Here is a 13639-nt window from a genome sequence, read left to right on the forward strand (position 1 = left end):
AAAAAAAAAAAGAAAAAAAAAAAAGGAAAGTGCATATTGAGATAGGAGGCCAAACCTCAACCTGAAGTGGGACAAAAAATATGAGAAAAACAAAACCCTGCAGGCAACTTCCCTTCCTCCAGGGAAGATCCAGAACACCCTCTCCCAGCTACCTGCACGTCCCCCAATTACTCAGGTGAGATCAGAGTTGAGGCAGCTAGACAGTGACTCCCTGTGGGCAGGGATCCTGTTGGCCTGGCACAAAAGCAGCATTCAAATATGTCTTGACTGCACAGATGCCCATCTCAGCACACGGCCCTCACCTGGCCTGCATCCAGCCTTTGGGCCAGAGGGGCTTGACCTCCGCGTCCAGAAAGCCCTTCACGCAGTCCTCCCAAGCCTGGGCTTTGTTGTTCCTCTCCAGGTCGTGGCTCTCCAGTTTGATCTTCACCACCTGGCACAGTAGCTCCCTGAGAAGGAGGCAGAAATCAGAAACTCCAAACTACTCCAGATGCTTCTTCAAGGTTCCAATCATGTGCTTTCAGCAGTCCTGATGAAAGTAAATGAGCCTAACCTTTGTCAGCAATAGGGGATGTGCTCAGACACTGCCCTACCAACCCTCCAAAGAGGCCCAGTCCCAGTGGGGGCACACCTGATCTCATCATTCCACTGGAACTTCTTCCGAGGTCCCATTATCCTCCTGCCCCCTTTTTCTTCATCTTCTTCCTCATCCGAACAAATCCGGTCCCTCTGCTCCTTGTCTTTCTCCTCTTCCAGCATCCTACAGGGTGAATAGAATTACATGGGGCCCCAAGGTGCTCCTGCCCACCACCTCTCCCCTCACCCTCTGCACAACTGGGACTTCACAGAGAAGGAGAAAAGGCCAGAGAAGAGCCAAGAGGCTCCTGGAGAAATGGCAGTACACACCGAGAAACGGGAGGGGAAGAGGCAAGAGACGGGAGGGTCGCGCCATGCAAGCGCCAGGACAAACTTACTTGGCAACCTTTGCCTGCGTGTGTGCCTGGCATTCGTCCTGGTACTTGGCCATCTGCTCCGGCATTGCCCTGCCAATAGCTTCCTTGAGCTTCTGGAGAGGCTCCTTCAGACGCCCCCCCTGTGAAGAGCGGGACAAAATTCAAGCCAGGTTTACACATTGCTCTTATGTTCAGGACGCACGACAGGGTGATCACAAGGAGGCAGTGAGGCAGCAGATGCAGCATTGATTAAGACTCAGTCACCCCTCCACCAGGCCCCAAAGCCAAAGGGCTTCACTCTAGAGTCACCCACCTGTTCATAGAGGTGAAGTTTCCGAGCACGCTTGAGCAGGGCATCCTTGCTGCAGGGCAGGAATGACGCGAGATAGGCATACACCCCAGAGCGGACCTGACTGCTCAGCTCCCGAGTCTGTGCCTCTATGCTGAAGAACAGAACACAGTCACCACCCGCTGCAGCTCACTGCAACTCTTGTCTTCATCAGCTCACCATATGTGGAGAGGAAAGCTAGGGGCCAAAGGCAGGTCAGACCCTGTCTTGTTGGTCACACAATGTAACTGAGTGCCCAAGGAAACACATCTTCAGCAATCGACAAACAAGACCAACTCCCAAGCCTGATGAACACAGTTAGGTAACGTGGGTCAAGGCTCTCAGGTCAAAAACAAGACCAGGAAAACAGAGCCCAGGAGAACAAGCGCTGAAGCACTTTAAGCTTTCAAAGTGGAAAATCATGAGTTACTTGGGGTTGACAGGAAATACTTCCCGGCAGCATTTCTTCTTTTTCCCCCTAGTCCCCAGTTTTATCAACCATTAAGAGGTCAGAAAAAGCCTCACCTCTCCAGTTTCTCCATCTAGATAAGCAAAAAAATATTTCTCTTCAATGCCTTGAGCTGTCCATATCTGGCACGCTCAAGCAGGTTCCTTGTTGACACAACCCTATCATCCGCACCAATGCTCAGGTGCTCTCTGCAGCCCACACTTCCTGACCCAAGGGGCCAATCCAGGCTCTGGCCAGGCGAGGCCATTTGGTAGAACACCCACATTTTGACAACTATTCTTACATATACAAACTCCTCAGCTGTTGAGCAACAAGCTTCCCCTGCCACAAACTGCAACCAGGAGAAAAGCGACAACACTGCAGGCCAGGCCACAAGGATTCACTTTTCCCAGTCTGGGTTTACAGACATTTGCTCTTCTGCTTTTCAACCCGATTCACACAGCATGGTGTCTCAGAGGCTCAGGTGTGTGGGAACAGCATTAGGGATGACGCACGTGGCACGAGGAGCAGGAGTGCAAGCGAGGGGAACGGCCAGGGACGCCAAGCAACACCCAAGGCAGAACAGACCCCTGAGGCCACCAGGCTGTCTCTCATTCTTCAGGATTCTCAGAGACAGGCAAGCAACACCTTCTCTCTCTCTTCCTCTCATACCTGCCAAGAAATCCTCTTCCAACAGGCCATGATTATCATATGCTATTAATGCCTGCTGCCTAAGATCAGGGAGGTCTACCACTTCTGGAGACAAGTATTTGGTATCTCTGTTGTGTTTTGATTTTTAATAGAAAAACAACAATGAAACCATGTTAATCCAATTCTTCTTTTATCTCATTGGCGGTCATCTTTATGCAGTTCAATTATACTCCCATTCTCCCCTGCCTGGCTTGTCCCAAGGTCAATAATAGCAGAAACAGACAGACAGACAGAGAGACAGACGATACTCACTCTAATAGGATTCCATTAATATCCTGGGTGAAGAACTTCTGTCTGCTCTCCCCCTCAGCAGCTCTGGCAGCCTGGTGCACAGCAGACAGTAACAACCATTAGTGTACTTTCCCCACACGTCCCTCACGCTCACCCACAGGCACAGGAGTCACTGCTCCATGAAGAGCACCTGTCGATACAATCACACCGCCACCTTTCCAACTCCACCCTAGTCCCGGGTTAAGTTCGCCTGCAATCAATATTCTCTTTTCAAATGCTGCTGCAGCATCTGTGGGCTGCCAGTTCTTCCCAGGACTTAAAACAGTCACAGAAAAGAAAATTACAGAGTCAAAGCCATGACAATGCACTTGGCCAGAGGCCAAAAAGGCCAAATAACCCCTGTGCCCATACACTATCAACTACACCATTAGTTGGGATTTCCATGTATCTACAGTACAAAAATATTCAAGAACTTCAACCAGCCTATAGGATTTAAAGGCCTTTTTATCTACAAAAACAATAATACTGTGCAGCTCTGACACTTAAGGACATCTAAACTCTTTGACAATTCCTAATCTACTTATGGTATACCACGAGCTATTAGCCAGACCGTGTGAATAACTAACCCAGCATATTACCTATTAACACCAGATTATAGGAGTTTCAGTACAGTCTTTAGTTTGCTTTCCAAAAGAACACAGTTAACACACACCCTGGATGGCAAGCTCAGAGACCCCTGAAGCAACCATGTCAGGCAGTCACGACACTGCGGCAACACAAGAAAGCAGGCCCTGCGGAAGTCCGCATCAGGGGTCCTGCGAAGTCTGCATCAGGGGTTCTCACACTTGGTTGCATACTGGAATTCTCTGGGCAGCTTGGAGCAACTGAGGCCACTTAAATCACAATCTCTGGAAAGGAGACTCAAGAATGTGCACTCTCTAAAAGAGGCCCAAGGACTCTTTCAAAGCAGCCCTGCGGATGCTGATGTGCAGAGAGAGCTGGGAACCACTCATCTAACCCCAAGAGCTGCTGGTCTGAAGGCTTTGTGTGAAATGAAATTTCTGAAATCAGACATGATATACAATAACGACAGCAAACAAGGGTGATAAAGTGACTATCTAGAATGAAGGGATCAACCCCTCTGAAACTGCAGACACTGCTAACTCCCCCACCATTTCCCCTACTCACCTTCCTCTCACTGCATCCTGTGGGACCCCTTCCAACCACTCTAACTACTCCATCTGCCTCCTCCACCAGCTCCTTTCCATAGGCGGACCCCAGGATTCTCACTAGAACCCACTTCTCCCAATAACTTCTTTCCCCCTCAGGGCTGCAAAATAACACAGACAATTGTACACTCAAATCTAAACTAAACCCTAAACCCTCTCATCTAAGCTCTGGACCAGAATTTCCAGTTATCTCTGAGTAATTTCCAATTACAGTCAACGCCTGGTATAGGCAGGGGACTGGTTACAGGACCCCCGCATACACCAAAATCCAAGTGCACAGTCAGCCCTGAGGAACCTGCCTATACAAAAAGTTAGCCCCATATATACAGATTTAGCATCCCTCATATCAACCTACATTTGGTTAGAAAACGTCTGCGTTTCAGTGGACCCACGCAGTTCAACCCTGTGCTGTTCAAGGGTCAACTGCACTTCTGTGGATGGATGACCCACTGGTTTGCAAACTCAACTTACACCAGACCCACTGGCTTCTGCTCTTCCGCCTGTGCTCCCCACTTCTAATAACTGCACTGCAACCTTAAGACCGCCACTCCCTTCTTCAGAACCCTTCAGCAGCTCTTTCCAAGCCTAGTATCAAACCCAAACTCCTTCACATGGCATTTGGGGTCCTCCACGATCAGGCCCAGCAATTCACCAATTTGTCCATCTTCAACTCTGCTCCCTGCCTTCTCCTAGGGAATCCTCCCTAGGAGGCCGGGCAAGCCTGTTGCCTCCAGTCTGCTTTCTATATGCCCCCCAAGAGCCTCTCTTTTACCCCTTAAGTCGGGCTATTTGGCCGTCCAGATATCACAAAGCTTACTTCATTCTGCTCTGTACTACAGTCCACCATCTGCATATCTATTGGGTCCATTTATGTAACGAGCTCATGGAAGACAAGAATGGAACCTTGGCCCGGCGTGCTGGCTCACACCTGTAATCCTAACACATTGGGAGGCCAAGGTGGGCGGATCACTTGAGCCGGACCAGTTTGGGCAACATGATGAGACCCTGTCTCTACTAAAAATACAAAAAAAAAAAAAAAAAAAAGGCTGGGCATGGTGGTGCATGCCTGTGGTCCCAACTACTCTGGACGCTGAGGTGGGAGGATCACTTGAGCCTGGGTGTGGAGGTTGCAGTGAGGCAAGATCGTGCCACTGCACTCCAGCCTGGGTGACAGACCAAGACCCTGTCTTTAAAAAAAAAAAAAAAAAAAAAAGAACTGAGTCTTATTCATCAATATATTTCCCATGGCTGCCTGTCACATAATATTTACTAAATGTTGACTGAGTGAATGAACAAGTGAGGATACTCCTGTAAGATGGCACACCATAGGGAGAGAAGCTTAACAACAAACTACCAAAACTAAGTTGGAAGAAAACATGCAAACCTCAAGCTTCTCCAGATCCGTTGGCTAGGGGAAAAGCCAAAGGGGTGAAATCCACAGATGAATAACAAAAAAAAAGGGCATGACTTTTCACCCAGTCATATGCCAATTTCTTACCCTCTTAGAAACATTCAGAATTCTACCTTGGCACTTGGAAGATACTAGAATTATATTAGTCTGAGAAAAAATAAAACTGAACTTTTTTTGCTTAAGCTTACACTGCTAGTTATAAGATCCAGAAGCACCCTCACATTAATTCAAACTAATTAACATGTATTTCATATGCCACACTGTCAGACCCATCGACAGCTTAAATTTCCAATCAAATTTTATCTTATTATTTTTTATTTATTTTATTTTAGTTTTTGAGACGGAGTCTTGTTCTGTCGCTCAGGCTGGAGTGCAATGGCGTGATATCGGCTCACTGCAACCTCCACCTCCCAGGTTCAAGGGATTCTCCTGCCTCAGCCTCCTGAGTAGCTGGGATTACAGGCACCTGCCACCATGTTCGGCTAATTTTTTTTGTATTTTTAGTAGAGATGGGGTTTCACCATGTTGGCCAGGCTGGTCTCAAACATCTGACTCCAAGTGATCTGCCCGCCTCAGCCTCCCTAAGTGCTGGGATTACAGGTGTGAGTTACCATGCCCGGCATCTTATTTTATTGAGATGGTCTCACTCTGTCACCCATTCTGGAGTGCAGTGAAGTGATCATAGCTCATACAGCTTTGACCTCCCAGGCTCAATCTTCCCGCCTCAGCTTCCCAAGCAGCTGGGACTACAGCTGCATGCAACCACGCCTGGCTAATTTTTAGATTCTTTTTTCTCACTGTGTTACCCAGGCTGGTCTGGAACTCCTGGGCTCAGGTGATCCTCCCACCTCGGCCTCCCAAAGTACTGCGATTATAGGCATGAACCACCATGCCCGGCCAAATTTTCTGTTTAGATAGCCATTTGTGCAATATTTCAGAAGCTTTCTTTGTAATCTTTATGCAATCTTTAAAAATATTTTAAATAATATTATGTAATTTAAAAAATATTTTTCTGAAACCTTTTGAATTGCATAGACAGTATCTCTGAGGGTCTGGCTTTATACCGAAGAGAGTTGACTGCGGCATTTTAAAGTAAATCTAATTAAAAGAGCAACTGGATATATATGATAGTCTTCTAAAAATAAATGAGGTCCCTCACCCCTAAAAAGAGACACTCTTACCCCAGAAGTTGGGTAAATTAATCAATCCTAAGTTAACTAGGAAACGAAGTTAAACATCCCAATCATGCTGATTTATAAGAGTTCCAACAGCCTTTTAATGAGCTGTTTTATTTATTCTAAGAAAAGCCACTTGTAGCCTTTCAGCACCCAGCTCTAAATCTTATATACTGTTATCTGTTTTTGCTGAGCAGGAGAAAATCTGGCATGATTTTTTAAAAAAAGATCAAACAAGTTGTTTTGGTTTCTTTTTCCCCCTCTACCTTATTCTCTTTGGATCCATCTCTCCCTGGACTTCTTGTGATGAGGGGCTCTAATTCTACAGGAGGGCAGAGTAAAATGGGTGACATAGGGTCTCTTTCATTCCTGCTCTTAGTATTGTCTCTATGTTATGCTTGACTAAAGAGAATCAAAACAGATCTGGGTTATTTGTACAGCCTGAGGCTGAAGAGCTGTCAAACTACCTCAAGACAATAGCCCAAAGGAACATCAAACCTGAGCTTTGTCAGCACCTATACTGGCCAACAACCAAGACAAAAGACACCATCAATGCATATTAAGAGAGGCAGGGTAAGGCCATCAAATCACTGGATTCCCTGGGGCCTATACAAATGTACAATACAAATTAGTAACAAAAAACGGGCTAATGAGAGAATGTAGTGAAGATGGAAGAGGCATTACCAAGGTTCCTTCTCAGAGGGCCTCTTTAACATACACAAGTTTTCAAAGATATTTTTCAAAGTTTTAATTACCATATTTAGTTAAAAGATATATCTAATTTTCACTTCCCAGAAAGAGTTTCTTCCCCTAAGGGATCACTACACATGGGATGAGAATCTGCTATGTATTGTGGCAGAATACAAAACAGAAACACAGGCCAGGCACGGTGGCTCACGCCTGTTATCCTAGCTACTCAGGAGGCTGAGGTACAACAAGCACTTCAACCCAGAAGGCAGAGGTGGAGGTTGCAGTGAGTCGAGATCGCACCACTGCACTCCAGCCTGGGTGACGGAGTGAGACTCTGTCTCAAAAAAAACAAAACGGAACAACAACAGCAACAAACCAGGATCAAAGATTCCTCCCACAAAGAAATCCTCCTCCCTAAGAGGTGCACCCTAGCTCTCTAATCCTTGGATCGGGGCGGCTCTTGTGATTTCTTATGACCAAAAGTGTGGTGGAAGTCGTGTGATACACATAGCCTCTAAGGCTAGCTCTCAAGAGTCCTGCGGCTTCCACCTTTCCCCTCTTGAGATGTTGCCCTGAGACCACCATGCCCTGAAGAAGGCAGGATGAAAGGCCAGGAAAGAAAAGCCCTGCCAGCACCTGGCCAACCTGCCAGCTGAATGCAGCCATGAGCATGGGCCCAGACTCAGGAGAAACCAACTGCTATGATAAGGCCAATTTTGGGGGGGTGTTTCGTAGACAGTGATAGAAACTGATTTGTGTGCCATCTAGGGCCAAGACGTAAAAGTCTAACCAATCTTATAATAAAGGGAAAAGGGGGGAAAAATTAGGGGTATGAAAAATAAAGTGAGAAACACGTAACACTGCTAATGTTCCAGTTACATACAGCAGGTTTACTTTAAATTTTAAAAATGTGATGTCCATTTCAAGATCTAGGATAGATTCATTATTAAGGATCCAAATAACCACGTGTGGCTTTTGGAATCATAAGCAATTTGTGTATACCAGTGCATTATTTCCCTGGGAAGACTATGTTTCCCAGCAGATTCTCAGCAGGGTCAGGGGTCCAGAGCATTTGCACACACATGTGGGGCCTCCAAATGCCCCGAGAGCAGGGCCCTGGTCAGAACAGCGCAGCTGAGGACCCTTCGGAGTAGCATTCAGCAATTTTCTAAAATAAGCCACCTTTTTAATGCAACCATGAAAAGTGATGAGGGTTTTACAATATTATGTAAAAAGGCAGGAAACAGTTATTCACGACTATAATTACAGTTGCATAAAAACACATACACAGAGGCTAGAAAAGAATATCCAATTAGAAATTGTTTTTATATTGGCGGGATGGATCATTTCTACACACTTGCCACCCCACTTTCAAAGTTTCTTAATGCTGTTATAAAAGAAGGGCAATGCGAAGACTCGAATATCAACTTCACATTTGAATATCATATTTTCAAACCAGAACATCAGCCTCTCCTGGTCACCAGCTCCCCACCGGGCCCCAGGCCCACCTTGACTATGGGATCCTGAACCCTGTGTTTGTTATGCCCAAGAGCTAACCGACACTTGGCAATCACTGAGGCAGGGCAGCTTGCCTAACAAGGTGTTTACTCAGTTCCGCTTTCTTGCACCAGAGCCCCATGCTTTTTCCGGTTGTATCATTTTGTTGACACTAAATCTGTCCCTATCTTTCCCAAGAAAGTGAAACAGCAAGTCTTCACACTAGAACACAACCTATGGCATGAGTGGGGACACAGCCAAGAATTTGGTTTTGACTTTTCTCTAATGAGCAGCTATCATCACATAGACCTTAAATGATTTAACAAGACCTTCAGAAACTATGAAACAATTTGATTACAAACCAGAGGATTAAAAAGAGCAAGGAATAATGTTTGTTCAACATGAATTCTGAGAGCAAATATAGGACAGTAGGCTCAAACACACCAAGTTCAGATTCAGCTACTTCCACCTCAAGGTCATACTTAAGGGATACTCCAAACCCCAACATGGCACAACTCATTTAAATCATTACATTCAAATACAATACTTGAATTTCCAATGCTGAACACAAGCTGACAAAGATGAGATAGAGATTGGAATAGATACTTTATTTGCTTTATATACGGCGTTCAAATAGTTTTTGGAAGTGAGAAAATCATTTTAGCAGTGGCTGACAATTTACCCTGCCCTAAAACACAAAGGATATTATACGTAACAATGCTTCTAAAATACTGTAAGAACTGCTGGTTTAAAACCTACAGCTGTAGATTATGAGTGCCACCAGAGCTGCATCACAAGTCCTGATGCTTAAGATAAAATGTTATTTTAACTTAAAGGTAAATGATATTACAACTAATGATCCATGCCAGGTTTACAGTTAAGAAATATGTTACTTGAACAGACAATTCTCAGAGCTTAGGGATCAATTCCCAGTCACTGGAGGAAAACAGCAAGAGCTGCTATATCCTAAAGGTGGTGATGGTGGTTGGTTTGTTTTTTAACAGAGTCTCGCTCTGTGGCCCAGGCTGGAGTGCACTGGCGCCATCTCCACTCACCACAACCTCAGCCTCCTGGATTCAAGTGATTCTCCTGCCTCAGCCTATCAAGTAGCTAGGATTATGGTATGCCCCACCCTGCCCAGCTAAATTTTTGTATTTTTAGTAGAAAGAGGGTTTCACCACGTTGGCCAGGCTGGTCTCGAACTCCTGACCTCAGGTGATCCACCTGCCTCGGCCTCCCAAAGTGCTGGGATTACAGGTGTGAGCCACCATGCCCCGCCAATGGTGGGTTTTAACGGGCCATGGACGGCAATTAAAATTAAGTTACTTTTCATTCATCACATTGGAAGCATTCCCGTAATCACTACCTAACTCTAGATACACAATGCAAAGGAGCAACTGAAACCTAGTGGCAACAAAGCATATACTCTATGTGCAATTCATATGTTTGCAAACTTTCGTGAATTTGCAAAACCTTCGGAAGAATTCTAAGATGAATCTCTGCCTCAGCTGCCTGTTGCCAATATCATCCATCTATCACATGAAAGAAAAGATGCCGAGTGGAAAACTGACAGAAAACAGAATAATCTGACAGAAAACAGAAAGACAACCATCTCCCCAGAAGAAAGCAAACTTTCCAGAAATGAAGAAATGAACAATGGCCTAAAATGATGCCTGACGGGCAAGGCTTGCACTGTTTTCTCCCTCAGAATGAGAAGAGAGTTTGGAAAAAGCTGACACCTTAACTGCCAACTCACTAAGGTTTCTCTGGGCGAGCTTCACGCAGTGCAGAACCAACGGCAATCTGCCCAAACTGCTTCCAGGAAAGCCCAGCCGCACTGTGTCACCATACCTGAGCCAGCTCCTTAACGCGCTTCTCCAGGGGTGCTGGCAGGCCTTCGGGGAGAGAAGAGGGCTGCCTGAATTCCTGGTCCAATCCCACCCCAAGGGAATCACTTCCATCATCCATATCACGGAAGGGGCTTCCTTCTGGAGACTCACTGAGCAGATGCTCCAAGTCCAAATCCGTCAGCGAGTCCATGGCAGTGGCCGCCTGGAGCAAGTCGTTGTCAGAAGTGGAGCCAAAGAGTGAGAGCAAGGGGTCAGAGGCACCCTCCAGTTCTCGCAGGCCCTGAGCTTCCGCTGATGGGACCGCAACAGGCTTATGCTCCTCCTCCCTTTTTTTCTGAGCCTCTTTCTCCTTCTGAAATTTCTTTAGCATCTCTTTAACGCTTAAAGCCCCAGAATATTTCTTCTTCTTCTTCTCCTTACTGGCATTGAGGGCTGTGAAGCTGCAAGCAAGAGGGAAACTGGTCACTCAGACTACAGGACACTGCCAAAGGGAACTCCAGAGGCCTTCACCCCTGCTCCCAGGGCCATGGTCTCCAGGAGAACCTGTCACAGTCCACCCTGTCATTCCTCCTCCCTCCTCTCGGCATATGGAGCTCGTTCTTGCTGAGACCAAAGCTTGAGAGTTAATACAGGTTAGCAACACAGTGTCACATATGCTAAATTTCCGACGGGTTTTTAGAAACCACTGCCAGGCTGAAATAAAAGGTTGCAAAAAGGGGCAGGGAGAGCAAGAAAAGTATTTACAGGGAGAAAGCAGGAGCAGCAGAGAACAGCAGCAACTTGAAGAGCAGCTGGGGTGAGACCAAGTGAGGAGAAGGAAGCAGGACCACAGACGACAAGGGAAAACAGCAGAGACAGAAGGAGAACTGGGGCAGAGAGGAGCGCCCCGGAGAACGAGAAACATCAGCAGTCACACAGTGACAAGAATAGCTGCCAACACTGACAGTGGAACTATCTGACACACAGAGAGGTGAGCGTCTATGCCCAGAATGGCACTGCGGGAGGCGTGCAGGAGGACAGGAAGGCTAGGCCCTGCTGCCTCTTCCGAAGCTGTGGGGAGGAGGTGAGTCAGCTCCCAGTCGTCCTGCCCTAACAGTTCAGGCTTTATCCTAGCAAAGAAGCTGCTGCCTCTCACCCGGCTTTGGAAAACTTGGACTTTTTCGATTTCTTCTCCTTGTCATAAGTGTCATCTTTTTTCTTCTTCTTTATCTTCTCACCACCTTCCTTCAACTTCCGCTTCTGAGAATTAAAGACAAGGCACAGTTACACGGCTCCCTAACTCAGGGAGCAACTGCACTACACGGCACTGGCCTTGCTCCGCCCAGGGCACATCCTGAGACCTGTCTCATTTCCTTCATGAACAAAAGCTCTCAGATTGGTCCCTGGACCACAAACCCACAGCATTCCCACCGACGGTCTCTCCTGGAAACACCCAGGGCTGAGACAAAAGTGACCATTCTGGAGCTGGAAACCTTTCTAGTTTGAAAGTTACAAGTGGGCCCTACCTCTTGTTTTAAACACATAGGCAGTGGTAGACAGGTTTTTAAACACACTGGTCCTAAGGCTGACTGGTTTTCAGTGGGGTGGCAGCCCTGGGAACTGAAGTCCTCTACATGTCCACAGAAGAGGGTCAGCAAGGGTGGTACATATTCCCTCACTCCACACCCTTCCCACCCTTAGGCCACCTCCAGAAACGATCCCTGCTGAGCCTGCTGGGATGTCATGTGAGGTGGACACGATGACCAAGTGCTGCACAGAGCCTCCACAGGCACGTGTCCTCATCAGGGCACATGTGTATGAGGTGAACCATCGACCTGGCACGGCTCTGCCTTTCCACCGTCCTCCTGAGCCGGCCAAGCACCACGTATTCTGACAAGTCACCTACTCATCTGATAGGGTCACATCAAAAAGCATTTCTAAAATCCAAAAGCAAGCACATTCTAACCTTTGGAGACTTTTTCTTCTTTTCTTTAATGAAGTCATCCTCAGACTCTGATGCTTGTCTAAACTGCAGGGTTCCCGAGTTAATGTAAAATCCTCCATACTTCGTAGTCAAAGAAGCAGGAACAAGCTCATCATACTGAAAGGGTGAAACAAACTGTCAGCTCCAAGTTCTGCTTCTGTAGTCCCAAGGTGCAAAGCAGGTCTCGAGAGAGATGTGAGTATGTTCCTCTGACACTTCCAAGAGCATGCTAAAACATCCTTCTGGTCAACATTTTCTGAAAAGGGAACTAAGGCCCGGATCAAGAATGTCACTTCGTCTCTCATCAGCGCTGCTACTGCCTCATGCTGGGAAGAGGGCATGGCCGCTGTGACCCCACCCCCAGCTTCCTGGCCAGTATGAGGAGGAGCTATGGCACAGTGGGTCTGACACGGCATTTTCAGTAACTACTTACCGCCTCAGAGTTATCGATGAAGGAATCGGATTCATCATAACCATACCCCATATCGATCAAGTCCTGTATTCGGTCTTTTCTACGTTTCTTTCCACCCTAAAATGTAAAAGCAACAGATTACATGCTTTTTGATAAATACACAGAATTAACTGTGGCCTTGAACTTCATCAGCTATGACTCAAAGAGGAAAAGCACTAACTAGAAAGGTCACTCTCTCACATACACACAAACCCCAAAATCTCCTTTCCTGAAAACCTTTTAACATAGGGCAGATTTGTATCTGTATAAAATGTCCTAGGACAGAAAAATGAACTAAATGGTTTCTTATGCTTCGTACCAAAACATTTCTTCTAAGACGATCACAGGCCCTTCTCGGTTATTTGTCCAGTTAGCTCCTCACTCTAGCTCTGCCATGCCCGTTTTCTGTACCTTTATGCATTAGGTTTAATAACTGCTTCTGTTCTCTCCAAGCTTAATGCTTATGTCCACATCAGTGTTTATTACATGATAATCCACTACAGGAATACAGAAATGTATGGAAACCTCTCCCACCCAATGAGGTTGTTTTGTTGCTCAAGAGAGAAATCTTACGTATTTTTCTTCAAATTTCCGGGCAAGGGCCTCCACTTTATGCCTTTCCTTTTCTTCGTCATTGAAAGGATCTGACAGATCTTTCTTCTGTAAAGAGATTGTTCCATAAAAAATAAGTGACAAAATAGT

General features: G+C 46.3%; 1 protein-coding gene across 2 annotated transcripts in view; it reads right to left on the bottom strand.

Annotated features, from left to right (window-relative positions):
• Window positions 1-13639, bottom strand: part of UBN1 (ubinuclein 1) — a 35759-nt gene that overhangs the window by 10495 nt on the left and 11625 nt on the right. For both annotated transcript variants that reach the window (XM_011978456.1, XM_011978457.1), the window contains exons 3-12: window positions 13511-13597; window positions 12920-13015; window positions 12469-12603; window positions 11659-11762; window positions 10525-10963; window positions 2693-2763; window positions 1267-1396; window positions 975-1093; window positions 632-760; window positions 303-449 (exon numbers count right to left, since the gene is read on the bottom strand). In XM_011978456.1, the coding sequence (XP_011833846.1) occupies window positions 303-449; window positions 632-760; window positions 975-1093; window positions 1267-1396; window positions 2693-2763; window positions 10525-10963; window positions 11659-11762; window positions 12469-12603; window positions 12920-13015; window positions 13511-13597 (1457 nt within the window). The remainder of the gene's footprint in view (window positions 1-302; window positions 450-631; window positions 761-974; window positions 1094-1266; window positions 1397-2692; window positions 2764-10524; window positions 10964-11658; window positions 11763-12468; window positions 12604-12919; window positions 13016-13510; window positions 13598-13639) is intronic.

The sequence above is a fragment of the Mandrillus leucophaeus genome, unplaced genomic scaffold (assembly GCF_000951045.1).
Source record: "Mandrillus leucophaeus isolate KB7577 unplaced genomic scaffold, Mleu.le_1.0 Scaffold195, whole genome shotgun sequence".
Lineage (NCBI taxonomy): Eukaryota > Metazoa > Chordata > Mammalia > Primates > Cercopithecidae > Mandrillus > Mandrillus leucophaeus.